Source organism: Canis lupus, unplaced genomic scaffold (genome assembly GCF_011100685.1).
Source record: "Canis lupus familiaris isolate Mischka breed German Shepherd unplaced genomic scaffold, alternate assembly UU_Cfam_GSD_1.0 chrUn_S1356H1536, whole genome shotgun sequence".
In the NCBI taxonomy this organism is placed as follows: Eukaryota; Metazoa; Chordata; class Mammalia; order Carnivora; family Canidae; genus Canis; species Canis lupus.
Genome location: NW_023330183.1, coordinates 139,236 through 156,196, shown reverse-complemented (window position 1 = coordinate 156,196; position 16,961 = coordinate 139,236). Strand labels below are relative to the sequence as shown.

Here is a 16,961-nt window from a genome sequence, read left to right as displayed (position 1 = left end):
CTTTTCATATAATACAAAATATTTCTATATTAAATCATTTTTCTTTCTATTCATGCAAACATTTAAAATCAATATTCTGTGATTCTATGAGTATATATCTACAAAATATGAGTAGTATTTTCCTTAGGTTCAGGGGCTGTTATATTTCCCTGCAAATGCTGCTTTGAAAAATAGAAGATAAGGAATGTTCTTCTCTATGTATGCTACACAAATGGAACTGGACTTACTTTATCTGTGTCTTTTTTGTTGTTGTTGGCCCAGGGGAATTCATTAAGTAAATAGAGTACCAAGAAGAGGAATAATTAAAGATAAAGGTGAATCATTTTTACAAATATTGATTAAAAAGTATAAGAAGCAAAAATATTGAGGTAAATAGGCAAATATACAAACAATGTGATATTGAGTGTATGAAAGTTTGATTTAGAATTTCAGTCTTCTGTGATTATACAAGGAATCCATTTTTCTCCCGGAAACTGGACTTGTCTCAGTAGAATTAGCATACTTATATCCTTTGAATGTTGGCAATCTAGGAAGAATTCTTTACCAGAATGAAATGGTGGAAAACACTACTGTGGATTTCTAGTATGACTTGATTGTCTTCTGAAATGGACAACCTATTAAAGACTGATGAGAAGGTTTATACCTGTATTTATATTTGTGCATATGACATTTTCTCATATTGAGAATTTTTGTGAATCAATAAAATAAATATCTGGAAGTCTGGCATTGGATATTTTTAACTAGTTTATTTCCACAGTTCCGTCAATGAGAGGTGTCACTTTTATTACTAGAAGAATAATATAGTATAGAGGTATATATGAATCTATATGTACATAAATATGTAATATAATGTTACATTTAACAAATTATCTTTATTTTCCTCACAGTTATAAATGTGGACATAAAACATGTGTGCATTTAATGCCAGAAATGCAGATTATTTGCAGTAGTGAAAAATGAGAATATTAGATAATGGGACAAAAGAAAGAAGTGGGAAAGGATGAACAAACCACTAGCTCACACATGGGACAATACATAGACACCATGTTGAATGTATAACTGATACACATTAAAATAAGCATTGAAAATATTTATTCACTATTTCAGTAGAGATAGTAAAACTAATTTTCTACTTAGGAAAATTCTATTCCTTTGCCTTTATTTTTGTATCCAAATAGTGAATCTTTTCATATTTTATTCTGAGCTTTTCTTGATTACCAGGCACTAACCATATACATATTACCTCATTTTTTTTCAAGCAAGCCAACAATACAAAACCCTCTAAGGTCAGTGCTATTCAGGTAAAGAAAGAGTCTGGGACAGAAAGAAGTTAGTTAAGTGTCTATCTGGTGTCTATCACTTGTGTATTTGTGAGCAACAAAATCTTTATTGATTTACTTACAGGAAAAGAAATGAGGTTCTATCTCACAAAGCACTGCACTTCATTTGAAATAGCTTTGTTTGTTTGTTTGTTTGTTTGTTTTTTGAAATATCTTATTAGACATGTTTCTTCTCCATATCTTTCCTCAAACTTCTAGATGCTGAATTGTCTCTTTCCTCCTTGATCACTCTCTCACTTTCTTTCTACCTTTACTGTTTTATTCCTAGTTCCTAATAGCTCTCTAGCTTTTCTCTAGGCCTCCTAATAATTTAATTTTGATGAAGACTAATTACAACTGTTAGCCTCTTATCCACAAGCTAGTAGGACATCTGATTTTTTAATAATGTGCCAATTACCTCCATGTATTCTGAGGTTGATGAGTGCCTATGTTTTAGGTCAATGAACTATTGTTCAGGCTACCAGGTTTCACTCTCCTCAGACAGTGGAGGACAGGTTTCAGTTACAAATAAAGTTTTGCTGTAACATGTTCATAATTTTAAAAGTTTATTAAATCAAATTGTTAGGGGATCCAAATATATTAAGATTTTCTCTAAATCGACTCCTAACTCTGGGAAAAGAACAAGGGGTAGTAGAAGGTGAGGTGGGTGGAGGGATGGGATGACAGGGTGACGGGCGCTGAGGGGGGAACTTGACAGGAACTTTTGTGTTATACTACATGTTGGCAAATAAGACTCCAATAAAAAATTTGCAAAAATAAATAAAATAAAATAAAATAAAGATTTTCTCTAAATCCTGAACTCACATCATATTTTTGAATAATTCCAGTGTGTATTGCTAATTATTTTCAGTGGTATATTATCCTCTCTAGGTAAGCCTCCCACAAAATGTCTGGCTGACCTCCCATTTACTGATTACCATCATCAAACTGAGCTATTATTCTATTTGAATTTATAATATCAGAAGTGTATCAGTTGACAGATGATGTTGGCACCTCATATATTACTAGGTGTAACCCAAATAATTATAGGAATCTTTTTGGGTGGAAAAAAAAGGTTTTGCATCATAGGAATTCCTATCATTAGAAAGATCAACATGGGGCAGCCCAGGTGGCTCAGCGGTTTAGCGCCGCCTTCAGCCCAGGGCCTGATACTGGAGACCCAGGATAGAGTCCCACGTTGGGCTCCCTGTGTGGAGCCTGCTTCTCCCTCTGCCTGTGTCTCTGCCTCTCTCTCTCTCTCTGTCTTATGAATGAATAAATAAATTAAAAATCTTTAAAAAAAGAAAGCTCAACATGTAAACCTTAACAAAAAGTGTTATCATTAACTTCATGAAAAGTCAGTACACATCAAATAAATTGATTCTTACATAGTTGTCAAAAGGCCTAATGTAAAATAAAAGAAAATGAATGCCAAATGCTTTAGAAAACGTTCAATTATTTCTTTGTCATACACAATGTCTAGTTGTGATAAAATGCACATTTTATTTGAACACTTTTAAAAGCTAGCTCAGTGTTATGTACATTATTGTATGTGTTTTATTTCTTCAGGCTTTTTTAAAGAACTGGTATGGTATATGTGGTAATTATGGAGTTGAAGAAATAAGGACTACTTCAAGCTTTCCCTAAGTAACTGTGTCTTCATACTTGTGTTTTAAGTTGAGAAATTATATGGCACAGAAAATTTTAAACTGGTTAATGAGAGATGCTTCTTGATCTCTCAAAAAATATGTATAATTACATCATTCCTTCAGTTGTACTGTTTTTATATAGTTACTAAGTGTGCTACAATATGGAGAAGATAGTGCCTGTAATCTCCCAATAAGACTGTCAAGCATATTTATGGTCCTTGTAGAGTAAATTAAAAATAATATTAAACATGACAATATTTTCTGAATTTCTAGAAAGTGTTTTCCTGATTAAATCATAAAACATTTTCTCTTGTATTCTTGTTCTTTTCCTAAGATTTCTAAGATTTCTGTTTTCTAAGATTATTGTGGAAAAATTGAAATTTAAAAATAGTTAAAAGAAGGAAATGAGGCCAGTCTCATAGTTATAGAGTGGAAAGACTAGTTTAAAGGAAGGGAAATGCAATGAAAAGGGAGTGGAATTTAAATGGAAAATATATATATGTATTCAAATATCCTCAACAAACTGCTGGCAATAGAAATATAAGCAATGAAATAGAACTCTAGTGAGGCTATGTGGGTATTAGACTTTTGAGAACTATGGTTTTTATTTACTTGCTCTTCATTATGCCTCTAATTTATGACAGCGCTTTTATTTTTTCATTTGCTTGAGAAAAATACAATCTTCTTTGCCCTGTCCAGGAAGGCTCGCTTGACTTGCTGGTTCCTTAGGCTGTAAATAAAGGGGTTCAGCATGGGGGCTACCGAGGTGTTTAGCACAGCAACTCCCTTGCTCAGAGACACTCTGTCTTTTGCTGCTGGGTTAATATACATGAAAATGCAGCTGCCATAGGAGATGGAGATGACAATCATGTGGGAAGAACAGGTGGAAAAGGCCTTTGTCCTCTGACTAGTAGAAGGAATCCTCAAAATTGTTCTGAGGATATATATGTAGGACAGAATTATTAATGCCAATGTGAACATTAACGTAAAAACAGCACAGGAAAAACCCACTATCTCTAAGAATCTAGTGTCTGAACAAGAAAGATGTAGTAAGGGGAAATAGTCACAGGTAAAATGGTCTATAACATTGGACTTACAATAATCAAGCTGTATGAACAGCATGAGTAATGGGAATATGATTAAGAATGAAGCCGACCAAGAAGCAAAGACAAGGAGTATGCAGACTCTGGGATTCATGATGGTCATGTAATGCAGAGGTTTGCAGATGGCAATGTATCGGTCATAGGACATGGCAGCCAGAAGGCAAAATTCAATGACTCCCAATAAGATGAAAAAAAAGAACTGAGCCATGCAATCATTAAAGGAAATGTTTTTATCTCCTGTAATCAGGGTGCTCAGGAACTTGGGTATGCTCACAGTTGTGAATGAAATCTCAAGTAAGGAGAAGTTTCTGAGGAAGAAATACATGGGGGTCTGGAGGTGGGAATCCAGCAGGGTGAGGGTGATAATGGTCAGGTTCCCAGTGATGCTGAGCATGTAGGTGATAAGCAGAAAGACAAAGATCACCTCCTGAAGCTGTGGGTCATCTGACAATCCCAGGAGAATAAAATCTGTTATTTCTGTGTGGTTTCTCATTTTTTTTCCTTTTCTTTTGTAATCTAGAGGGGGAAAAAACAAGTAGATTGTAGAAAAGAGGATAATCCATGGATTGTTCTGGAATTTGTCTCTAGAAATAAACATATTATGCCCTACTGATTTAATTTAGGATGTCTTTAAGACAACTCAATAAAAGCAGGTAAAATGTTTTAAAGTAAGATCTTACCATATGTAGTACTGTTTTACAGAGAATGTTTCTCCATAAAATCCTTATTTCACAGAATGGAAATTGAATCTAAAAAGTTTTTTTAAAAACTTTATCCAAATCACGTACCCTAAATTCACTTCTTCTAGGAGTTCACTTCTTAATGGGAAACTACTTGTCCTTTTTCCAACGACAATAAAAGTGTCCTATTTCCTTATTTCTGTTGCCTAATTTCTTGTGTTATCATTTACTACACTAGTGTAATATAAAAAAGACAGATCTGTCAGGAAAAAGATCACTCAAATGGTGAGGTCTCCAAATTTTGAAAGTCACTGAAGTTAAATCTTTAACAATGTGACAGATTTCTGTTTTCACTCTGCCTCATATTCTCCTTTCAACCACCTACTCCTCGTCCCAAGCCACAGACAATGAATTCATTGACAAAATGTCGTCAGGTACTAGGGAGTACAGAATATGAAAAGCCAGAGCAGAGATTTAATACAATGGATCTGTATATTTCATGGGCTAAGGAAGTAAAATTGTATGAATATCTAAAATAAACATTGTTTTTTACAGAACGTTTTTTCCTTCAAAGTTTTTTTGCATCTAAATATTGTTTGTATTCTATTTTCTATCCTATATTACATTTTTATATTTTTCCTTTTATTTATATCAGCATTCACTTATAGAAGCTCTATTTTGTCAACACCCTGGAGAAATCAATGAAACAGCACATGAAATCCATTTATTTTCTCTTCATGAATAATAATAATAATAACAACAATATATTTTAAAGTGAAGCTAAAAGTTCCTTCAACAAATTAAACCAGTCTGTTATCTGATCCTTTATTCTGTGCATTCTCATTAAATAGTAAATTTTTGAATTCAGAGTCATGAGAGAAGTTTTGCAATAGAATATTTAGTTTTAAGATGTAGAATTGCTGATTTGTAGCACATAATGCATTATAACACTGTGAAATTTAAGTTTTTTTCTCTTACATGCCTGAGCCTTCTTTTCACTCACTTTACTGTTTAGCAAAAAATATTGTTGTCGATTAAGTTTAGGCAAATTCCAGCTAAGATGGATAGTTCTAACACTACTGGGGAAGCATGTGAGATTCACAAGAAACAAACATTTCTCTTGCTATTTCTAAGGGACTGGAGGAAACAGGCTGAAGAGCTCTTACAAGAGAAATCAGACATTACAATGACATATTTTGTAAAGAAACTTATGGCAATTCAAGTGTATGATGGATATTTCGATCATAAGAGTCATTGTTCTCAATAAATAACCCTCTATAATTAACAGCTGTGTGTAGGCTCTGATCTCTCAACAATTTCTGTGATGTTTTCAGTAGAAAAATGAAATATATATCTGAGACTTTAAAATATAATTTTAGGCTTTCCCTCCTAACTACTCACCCACATTTCTTTTTTTTTCAATAACATGTAAGCTATGGTTGCAAGTTTAATGTGGCCCCTACCCCTTTTTGTTTCAGTGAAGGCTAACCCATCCTGGATATCTTATTGTTGAATTACCTGTGTGGTTAAGTGAAAGTGAATTTATCTATTTCATGAATGAATACTTGCTATTGTGTTAAATGAAATAGCTGATATGTGAATGAAATAATAAGCACCAACTAGTTATTACACTTATTTAAATAAATGCCTTTTAGGACACTTCTGCCATTTCATATAAATTTTAAGAGTGGATGGCCTTGTAGAGAAAAGAACAATTTCATTCTCTGAATCATCCAATTTAAAGTGCAACAGTTTAAGAAGATCTATTAAGGATTAAGAAAATTGCTTTTCCTTATTTTTTAAAAAATAATTGGAGTAATGTTAAGAATCTCCCTAAATTCTGCAATATAATTGGAAACTAACTTTATCATTCTGCATTTGCTATGTGTGCTGAGATCTCAAGTTAAAAGTCCTAAAAATAGTTGTGAACACATATGTCCTCAAGATAATTTGCACCCACAACATTAACACACAGTTTTCCAATTCTCTATCTTTCTCTCTCACTTGATAATCTTTTTCTTGAGGTTAGGTCTATATGTTAGGCTAATTTGTCAGAAAAGAGAGCAAAATTCTGATTTAATTTGATATCTTCATTAATTATTTGGTTTGTACCAAGTACTATTTTTCCCCATGGAATGACGCATTCTGTTTATGATGAAAAAATGTTTGGTGACATTTAATCTCATGTAAGAACTTCATAGTGATTGAATATAAAAAAATCTCCTAAGAACCAATGTAGATTTTTTCAGATTATTACCTTAGCAATGCCTTAGAGTATTCTTAAAATTAGTTCAGAATGCAGTTTACCTGAGGCCTCTGAAAAAAAATAAATGACCTTTGCTTTTTTTCCTATTAGAAAATGAATTTGAATTCCAAGTCAGATCAGAGCACCAACTGGTATGAATAGGAATAATGAAGGAAAAACAGTAATCACTTAAATCACATCATAATCTGTAGGTTTTCATAAAGATGTTCTCCTTATATTCTGATTATCTCAGTTTGTTAACTATATATCTATATTTGCAGGTAACTTTCAACTTAAAACAAAGGAAAGGAATTTTTATAAAATGCATGGCATCAGAACTTATTTTATAATGTGTGGTATTATTGGGGCAACTTGTGGGCTTTGAATTCAAAGAGAAATGGATTAAAAATGCAACGTAGGGGTGCCTGTGTGGCACAGTGCATGTGAGCTCTTGGTTTCCGTTCAGGTTGTGATCTCAGGCTTGTGAGATCAAGCCCTGCCTTAGACTCTGCACTCAGTACAGAGTCTGTCTGAAATTGTCTCTCCCTCTCCCTCTGCCCCTCCCCATTGTTCTCTTCCTCTCTCTCTAAAATAAAAAAAAAATCTTTTTAAAAAATATAACTTAGCCACATTATAGTATTATGACTTTATACAAGTTTTGGGTTTTTTAAAAGATTTTATCCATTTATTCATGAGAGATACACAGAGAGACAGAGACACAGGGAGGGAGAAACAGGCTCCCTGCAGGGACGTTGATGTGGGACTCGATCGATGCTCAACCACTGAGCCATTCAGGCGTCCCTATACAAGTTTCTTAATCTCTCTGACTTTTAATTTGTTTTTTTTTATTATTTTAAGATGAGAATAGTATATCATGGAGTTATTTAGGGCTAATATAATTATAAGTAAAATTAAACTATACAACAATATTATAGCATATATTTTTAGACAGCAGTTACTAACTACTATCTTGATTATTCCCAAAAATAAAATAAATGATCACATTTGAGGAATATAGCCCCACTGCAAAATAACAAAAATCATGCCCTTATCTCTACCTTTTTTTGATGACCCTATGTTAATTTGAAGAAACTGGCAATGAGAGAGGTTACATGACATAAACAAGATCATATAGCTACTAAATGGTAGAACTGAAAGTCTAATTTTCTGCCAGGAAATGAAGCATGGGCTACTTAGGAAACCTATATACTGTGGGGGAGATCAAACTCAGAGAAAATAATTTTCTGAAAATTAATAAAGGAATAAATTATTATGAAAAACAGGAAATGTAACATGTTCATTCTTCATAACACTAGGTATACGTGGAAAGAAATAGCAACCCTAAATTATTCTATAATAGCTAATGAAAAGTTAAGAACTAATGAATCAGTGCTAAGAAAAGGAAATTTTTCATTGGTTTTGGTTTTATAATCTTACCTCTGTCATACAAATGCACTGCATCAGCTGGTTGAAATGATACAAAAAGCACATTGACAACTATTTCAGTTTTAGGTTAAGAGATTCAGTATTCCTAAGAATCATTCTCAGTACATTTGGAATTACTTTATTTCTATAGCTGATATCCTATTACACATTTTCCATGGTAGCTATGGGAGCAACGATAGTGAAGAGAAGTTTGAACTGGAGTTACTTTAAGCCTTTCTGGACAAGGAGTCTATGAATTTTCCCCTGCATAAGGCACATGTTTTATCTACCGTATAAGCCCATGTCTCACGACAAATACTCCAGTGAATAAAACGTGCCAACGAGGGCCTGGAGGAAAGTACATAAGGACTATATGAATTTGCATCAATATTGGAACAGGAAACTTTTGGGATATCACCCAAAGAAATAGAAAGGGCATAAAAAATAAACCAGAAGCACATGGAATATTTTGCAGACTGTCTAAATGAAAAAATAACTAAATGTGCAAAGCCTTTGGGAGAGGTCTCCTGACTATCCTAAATCAAGATTTCTCTGAAAAATAGATGCCCCATTTCTTGTCTTGCTGAGTAAAATACTGGAACAACTTAATCTTATATGAAAACATTTCAATTTTATCATATACTAAAATGTTTCCATAAAAATGATTTTATAAACCATTAATTGTCAAATAAATAATTCAAAAACACCGAATACAGAATATTAAAAAGAATGAGATAGAGTTCAGTGCTCATGGATTTCCCATTGCAAGTCACCAAAAAAATACAGATTAGATACTTATTGAACTTTTCAATCTTTTCCAAGAATCACTTGAAGTCATTCTCCCATAATGGTAATGGTGCTAATTCTTGAAAATCATCTACTAATCAGAAGGTCCCTTTCCATTTAAAAGATGTGCTGGGTTTAACCTCATAATTAATGGAAGTATATCTAGGAACTTGGCAAGATTTTACAAATCCAATTTCTTTCTATCTCATTTAAGAAATGACAAGAAAAGAAGTCTGTTGACTCAATCACTATTTTTTCCTTCAACAAATATCTTTCAAGGACCTACTATCTTTAAATAGTATACAAAGCACTGAGGATAAAATGGAAAAAGATAGATATGATTCCCACTGTCATGCAAGTATCAAAACTCAAGGGCAAGCCAAGGAGAGAAAAGGACATGAAAAATGTCACATAATAATTGGCAAAGTCCTGGGGTGCCTGGGCAGCTCAGTCAATTAGTGTCCAACTCTTAATTTTGGCTCAGGTCATGATCTCATGGTCCTGGGATGGAAGCCTGCCTCAGCTTCTGTGCTCAGCGTGGATTCTGCTTGGGATTCTTAAGCCTCTTCCTCTGTTGCCCGCCCTACTCATGCTCTCTCTGTCTCTCTGTCACTCTCTCTTTCTCTTTATTTTTTTTTCTTTTATGATAGTCATCAGAGAGAGAGAGAGGCAGAGACATAGGCAGAGGGAGAAGCAGGCTCCATGCACCGGGAGCCCGATGTGGGATTCGATCCCGGGTCTCCAGGATCGCGCCCTGGGCCAAAGGCAGGCGCCAAACCGCTGCGCTACCCAGGGATCCCTCTCTTTCTCTTTAAATAAATAAATGAAATCTTTTTTTAAAAAGAGCAGGCAATGTTCTGAAAGATATAAATAAAATACCTGACTCTCAGCTCAGAACTTTTTTTACTACACCAAGCCATTTTCTAATGAGGAATATTACACAATTATATCAAGTCATATATACTACTGATCTCATTATTCTTTAGCCATTTTTTGGATATGAATTTATACAAAAGTTTACATTCAACATTTTCTAATTTTTCTCTTGGATCACATGTTCATCAAAAGTTGTCCAAAAATAGTGACTCTTTGCTTGTTAAATATTCTAAGTTATTCTGATTCAACCATAGTATTTAATAAAATTGTTTGATATTGATCTAATTGTTCATATCACAGCTAATCAGTATAGTCAGTGTATCTATGAAAAGAGCTATTTTAACAGGTATCTTTAATTTCTATTAAAGTTTCAAGTATACGAAATTTTGTTACTTTGGGGCTTAAAAGATATTTTTAGTCTAATATGTAAGTACCTATAATATATAAGAATATCAGTGGGATGTAGTATATCATAAGGAATTTTTTAAAATACAGTCTTAGATCCAAAACAGATAGGTTCAAATTCAAATATTGCTATTTAGTCATGTTGCAAGATTGGAAAATTGTTAAAGGCCTTTCTTCTTTTCTAATAAGTATTATCAGTGAATTTGCCATTTTTAAAAAATAATTAAAGAAAACATAATAGTGAAGCCCTCTGTCTCCATAAGAAGGAGTTTCTTGAGACAGATGAATACCCATGCAAAGGACATATAGAAATGTGATGGGCACTGAGGGGGGCACTTGATGGGATGAGCACTGGGTGTTATTCTATATGTTGGCAAATTGAACACCAATAAAAAATAATTTATAAAAAAAGGAAAAAAAAGAAATGTGAGGTAAAACAGAAAAATAATGTGTTATGAGACGTGTGACACCTTTGGTTTCCAGCTCTGCATGTAAGAAGTCACAAGTCACCACTTGGGTCTACCAATAAAAAAAAAAAAAAAAAAGAAAAGATAAACAGCCTGAAAATCAACTCTTTTTGGATCCTATTTTTTTAATTTTTTTAAAATTTTATTTTACTTATTAATGATAGGCACACAGTGAGAGAGAGAGGCAGAGACACAGGCAGAGGGAGAAGCAGGCTCCATGCACCGGGAGCCCGATGTGGGATTCGATCCCGGGTCTCCAGGATCGTGCCCTGGGCCAAAGGCAGGTGCTAAACTGCTGCGCCACCCAGGGATCCCCCTTTTTGGATCCTTTGAGCAGAAAAATCACTGCCCTCATGATTGAAAATCAGACAACTAAGTACAAAAAGTGAAGGTTTAAGAGAGCAGAGGCTCATAAGTAGAAAATGCCCTAGGGTCTGGTGCCAGAGGAAGAAAACCTGAAGTAAAATGTATGGTTTGTGAGGCTAAGTGGGGAAACTCAGGGAGTCCACATCATGATATTTGCTTCTAAGAGCTCAACAGGATTCAGAGGTGGAGTGTCAGAGAAAAATCACCTCATGTTTCTGTCAGGGGAGAGAAAAAGGGACCATTTTGAAATACATGAGAATGCTGTATTCTTAAGAGATCCAGCCCTCACAGGAACCTAGATGACCAGAGCCTAACCTGTTGGGACACTATCAGAGCTGAGCTGACCTTGGACAAGGAAATACCCAACTCCAGAATCTTCTAGCCTTCCATGTGGGAGAAGGAAAATACCTGACTCCAGCTCACACTAACCTTCCTGTTCTGCTTAAGTGGGGAGAAAAAACTGAGAAACAATTAATGAAGTTCACCTCCCAGAGGCCCAAGCTCACTAAGAAACTGAGCGCTGACCTTAGGACTAGAGAATGCTTCACCTCCCCCCATGCCTGACTACCACATTTCCAAAGGCATACTTGCTGTGGTTCTTTTTACCAGAGCATCACATGTGGGTGTCAAGAAAACTGTATGGGCATAAAAAAGGGAAAAAAACACTCTTTTTGAAGAGGCAGAGAACCAGACATGGCAGAGGTGTGAAAATGATGAGACTGGACATTTGAAACAATTATGATTAATATGATAAGGGCTCTAGTGAAGAAAGTAGACAGAATGCAAAAACAGAAGGGAAAGATAAACAGAGGGTTGAAAATCCAAAAAAAAAAAAAAAAAAAAAAACCAGAAGAAGTAAAGAATTCTTTAGACAAAACAGAAATTAAGTGTATGTGTTGTCAGTATCCCAGGTTTGAAGGAAATGTGAAAAGAAATGCTTTAAAGAGAAGCAAAATAGTACAGTTCACAAAGTCATATCTACATAGAGTAAGAAAGAGCATTGCAGAAGGAATAGGGAAGAGAAACACATTTGTTTGTTCACTTAGGGCAACTGACAAACTCTAGGTGACTGTGGGCTGATGAGAAAAAAAATCTGGATGGTGAGCTGTTACTTCAAGGACATGAGTTAACACAGACAAAGAACAAGCAAGAGATTACAAACTCCATCAGAGAAACCAAAAGAAGGCAAAATCTTGTCATTGAGAATATTCACATGGAAGTCTGAGAAGATATATTCTTGCAAAAGGTTCAAGAGGTCCCCAGAATTTTGTGGACTGAAGCCGGACTCAGAGGTGATGGTCTTCCTCTGCACAAATCCAGTTTTACAAGACTGTGAGACAAGGTTGTTTTTTCAAATGCATACATATCAACATAAAGATACAAGGAATGTCAAGAAGCAGAGGAAAATGGTCCAAAGAAACAAAATCTTCATTAGCAGACTCTAGAGAAATATAGATACATCTGACAAATTACTCAAAATAACTGTCATACAGGGGCTCAAAAATTAGAAAAGTGACAGGTGTTTTAGTTTTATTGCATTTGCTTCAAATCTTTAACAGATATCAATATTTTTTCAAAAATGAGAGAGAAATAGAAATTCTATAAATAGTACTCAATATCATGATCGATATTTACCTCGTAATATGCACTAAATTTCGCAAAATATATTATGCTCTGTACTTAAAGTGTAATTCACAATGACTTAGGATTTCTAAGGACTGAATTTAATATACAATAGTATAGGGAGTATAGATTTTTTAAATGTTAAGAGATCACCAAAAACATCTGGAAAATTCACAAGAATCACACATGAATTTTGAAACTATAAGGGACTTTAGAGACGTTTATTAACAAAATTAACACTATTTTTTACATTGTGCTATACAGTATGCCTTATAGAAATACATTTCATTTCCATAAAACTTTGTAGGAGAAATAAAGCTTTCCATACTTTACAATATGTCAATAAACATGTATTGGAGAAACACGGGTATGGAAGTAGAAAAAATGGGTGGGCACCTATTAAATAATTACAAAGTGGCATATAAGAGACTAGAAGAAGAAGCATACCAACTTAGATATTTAGGAATGTCAAGATTTTACCTAGTTACTCTTTAGAGTGTCTTTTTTTTTTTGCCAGAAGAAATGTTTCATTTACTTGAAGAAAATACTACTTTATGGACCATATCTTTGAAAGCTTGTTTTACTTCCTGGTTTCTCAGAGTGTAAATAAAAGGGTTCAGCATGGGGGCAACAGAAGTATTGAGAATAGCTACTCCTTTGGTCAATGATGCCCTTTCTTTTGCAGAGGGATTAGCATACATAAATATACAGCTCCCATAAGAAATGGAAATGACAATCATATGAGAAGAACATGTGGAGAAAGCCTTTTTTCTCTGACTGGCAGATGGGATTCTCAAAATAGTTCTGATTATATACAGATAAGATAAAATCACCAAGGCCAAAGTGAATAGCAAGGCAACTAAATCAAAGTAGAAACCAATTACCTCTAGGAGCCACGTATCTGAACAAGACAGTTGTAAAAGGGGAAAATAGTCACATGCAAAGTGGTCAATGACATTGGAAGCACAGTAATTCAGCTGGAGTAATTCAGCATAAGGGGTGGGAAAATGGTCAAGAACCCACCGAGCCATGCACAGAGCACAAGTAGAGTGCAGACCTTCCTGATCATGATGGTGGTGTAATGAAGGGGCTTGCAGATGGCAACATAGCCGTCATAAGACATGGCAGTGAGAATGTAAAATTCCATCACCCCCATTAAAATAAAGAAAAACAGCTGGACTGCAGAGTCGTTATAGGAAATAGTCTTATCCCTGGTGATAATTGCCCCCAGAAATCTAGGAATACATACAGTTGTAAATAAGATTTCTAAGAAAGAGAAGTTTCGGAGGAAGAAATACATTGGCGTCTGTAGATGAGAGTCCACCAAGGTTAGGGTGATGATAGTCAGGTTTCCAGTGACACTTAGTAAGTATGTGACTAATAAGAAGAGGAAAATCACAATCTGAAGGTCAGGATCATCAGAAAGGCCTAGCAGGACAAACTTGGTGATCACTGTGTGATTCATTTCTTTCTCTCTCTCCTTTTCTTCTTTTAAAGATATTTAGGTGGCAAGAGTATTAAAGGGAGGAGATGGAATGTATAATTCATGATTATCAATATCACCACCATTGATACAATTGTAAAATATATTCTATAATCCATGCTCATCTTAATTTCTTTTGTCTGTCTTGTTTGCATTTGATTATAATATGTATTTGCATGTTCTGTCTTATTTATTGGTTGTCTTATCTGAAATATTGCAGTTGATGTTTAGAAATTTTCATGCAATTACTCACATCATTGAAAAATGGTAAAATCAGTACTTCTTGCTTTATCCAATTTATGTACTTCATTGTATTTTTGTAGAAAAATTATGAAAAATACGCACCTTGGAAGAGGGGCAAGATGGCAGAAGAGTAGGGTCCCCAAACAACCTGTCCCCACCAAATTACCTAGATAACCTTAAAATTATCCTGAAAATCTATGAATTTGGCCTGAGACTTAAAGAGAGAACAGAAAAAAAAAAAAAAAAGTAAAAAAATTAAAAAAAAAAAAGAGAGAACAGCTGGAATGCTACAGTGAGAAGAGTTCGCGCTTCTATCAAGGTAGGAAGACCGGGTGGGGGAAGAAATAAAGAAACGAAAGGCATCCAAGGGGGAGGGTCCCCGCGAGGAGCCGGGCTAAGGCCAGGGGGAGGGGCCCCGCGAGGAGCCGGGCTAAGGCCCGGGCGAATGTCCCCAGGACAGGAGAGCCTCGTCCCGGAGAAGCAGGAGCTGCACCAACCTTCCCGGGCAGAAAGGGGCTCGCAGGGAGTTGGAGCAGGACCCAGGAGGGCGGGGATGCCCTGGGGCTCCCTGGGACAGTAACAGACACCTGCGCCCCGGGGAGACTGCGCGGAGCTCCCTAAGGGCTGCAGCGCGCACAGCGGGACCCGGAGCAGCTCAGAGGGGCTCGGGTGGTGGCTCCGCGGAGGGGGCTGCGGGGCCGGGAGCGCAAATCCAACAGTGCAGGCCCAGGAGCACAGGGCGCCGGGACACAGCCCAGGATCCGGCCTCCCCCCGGGACAGGCAGAGGCCGGGACGGCCCAGGACAGCAAGGACGCTCCTGCCCGGAGCTGAGCAGATCAGCGGCCAGCCCCAAAGCCTCCAGGCCCTGCAGACGGAGAGCTCCGGAGTTCCTGCGGGAGCTGAATCCAGGTTTCCAGAGCTGCCATAGCCACTGGGGTTGTTCCTCCTGGGGCCTCATGGGGTAAACAACCCCCACTGAGCCCTGCACCAGGGAGGGGGCAGAGCAGCTCCCCAAGTGCAGAGCAGCTCCCCAAGTGCCTCCCCGGGACAGGCAGAGGACGGGAGCGAACAGGACCACAAGGACACTCCTGCCCTGAGCTGAGCAGATCAGCGGCCCCGCCCCGGGGCCTCCAGGCCCTGCAGACCGAGAGCTCCCTAGTTACTGTGGGAGCTGACTCTAGGGCTGCAGAGCTGGCCGCGGCCACTGGGGTTGTTCCTCCTGGGGCCTCAGGGGGTAAACAACCCCCCACTGAGCCCTGCACCAGGCAGGGGGCAGAGCAGCCCCCCAAGTGCTAACACTTGAAAGTCAGCACAACAGGCCCCTCACCCAGAAACCAACCAGACGGACAAGTTCCAGGGGAAGTCAAGGGACTTAAAGTATACAGAATCAGAAGATACTCCCCCGTGTTTTTTTTTTTTTTTTTTTTTGCTTTTTGATTTCTGTTTGCTTCCCCCACCTTTTTTCCCTTTCTTTTTCTTTCTCTATTTCTTCTCTTTTTTTCCTCCTTTTTTCTTTTTTCTTTCTATCTTTTCTCTCCTTCTTTCTCTCCTCTCTTTTTTCCTTTTCCCAATACAACTTGTTTTTGGCCACTCTGCACTGAGCAAAATGACTAGAAGGAAAAGCTCACCTCAAAAGAAAGAATCAGAAAAAGTCCTCTCTCCCACAGAGCTACAAAATCTGGATTACAATTCAATGTCAGAAAGCCAATTCAGAAGCACTATTATAAAGCTACTGGTGGGTCTAGGAAAAAGCATAAAGGACTCAAGAGACTTCCTGACTGCAGAATTTAGATCCAATCAGGCAGAAATTAAAAGTCAATTGAATGAGATGCAATCCAAACTAGAAGTCCTAACGACGAGGGTTAACGAGGTGGAAGAACAAGTGAGTGACATGGCAGCCGAGTTGATGGCAAAGAGGGAAACTGAGGAAAAAAGAGACAAACAATTAAAAGATGATGAGGATAGATTAAGAGAAATAAGTGACAGCCTGAGGAAGAAAAACCTACGTATAATTGGGGTTTCCCAGGGCGCTAAAAGCAACAGAGGTCCAGAATATGTATTTGAACAAATCATAGATGAAAACTTTCCTAACCTGGGAAGGGAAACAGGCATTCAGATCCAGGAAATAGAGAGACCCCCCCCCCCAAAAATCATTAAAAACCGTTCAACACCTCAACATTTAATAGTTAAGCGTGCAAATTCCAAAGATAAAGAGAAGATCCTTAAAGAAGCAACAGACAAGAAATCTCTAACTTTTATAGGGAGAAGCATTAGGATAACAGCAGACCCC

The 16,961-nt window shown here is 36.6% G+C and overlaps 2 protein-coding genes across 2 annotated transcripts; both read right to left on the bottom strand.

Annotated features, from left to right (window-relative positions):
• Window positions 1–3,625: 3,625 nt before the first annotated feature.
• LOC119878280 (olfactory receptor 6C1-like) lies at window positions 3,626–4,564 on the bottom strand. The gene has a single exon (XM_038588939.1). The coding sequence runs from the start codon at window positions 4,562–4,564 to the stop codon at window positions 3,626–3,628; it is 939 nt and encodes a 312-aa protein (XP_038444867.1).
• Window positions 4,565–13,471: 8,907 nt separating this feature from the next.
• OR6C3I (olfactory receptor family 6 subfamily C member 3I) lies at window positions 13,472–14,409 on the bottom strand. The gene is given in 2 exon segments (NM_001388939.1): window positions 13,472–13,931; window positions 13,934–14,409. Coding segments are annotated over 2 exon segments (936 nt in total).
• Window positions 14,410–16,961: the final 2,552 nt, after the last annotated feature.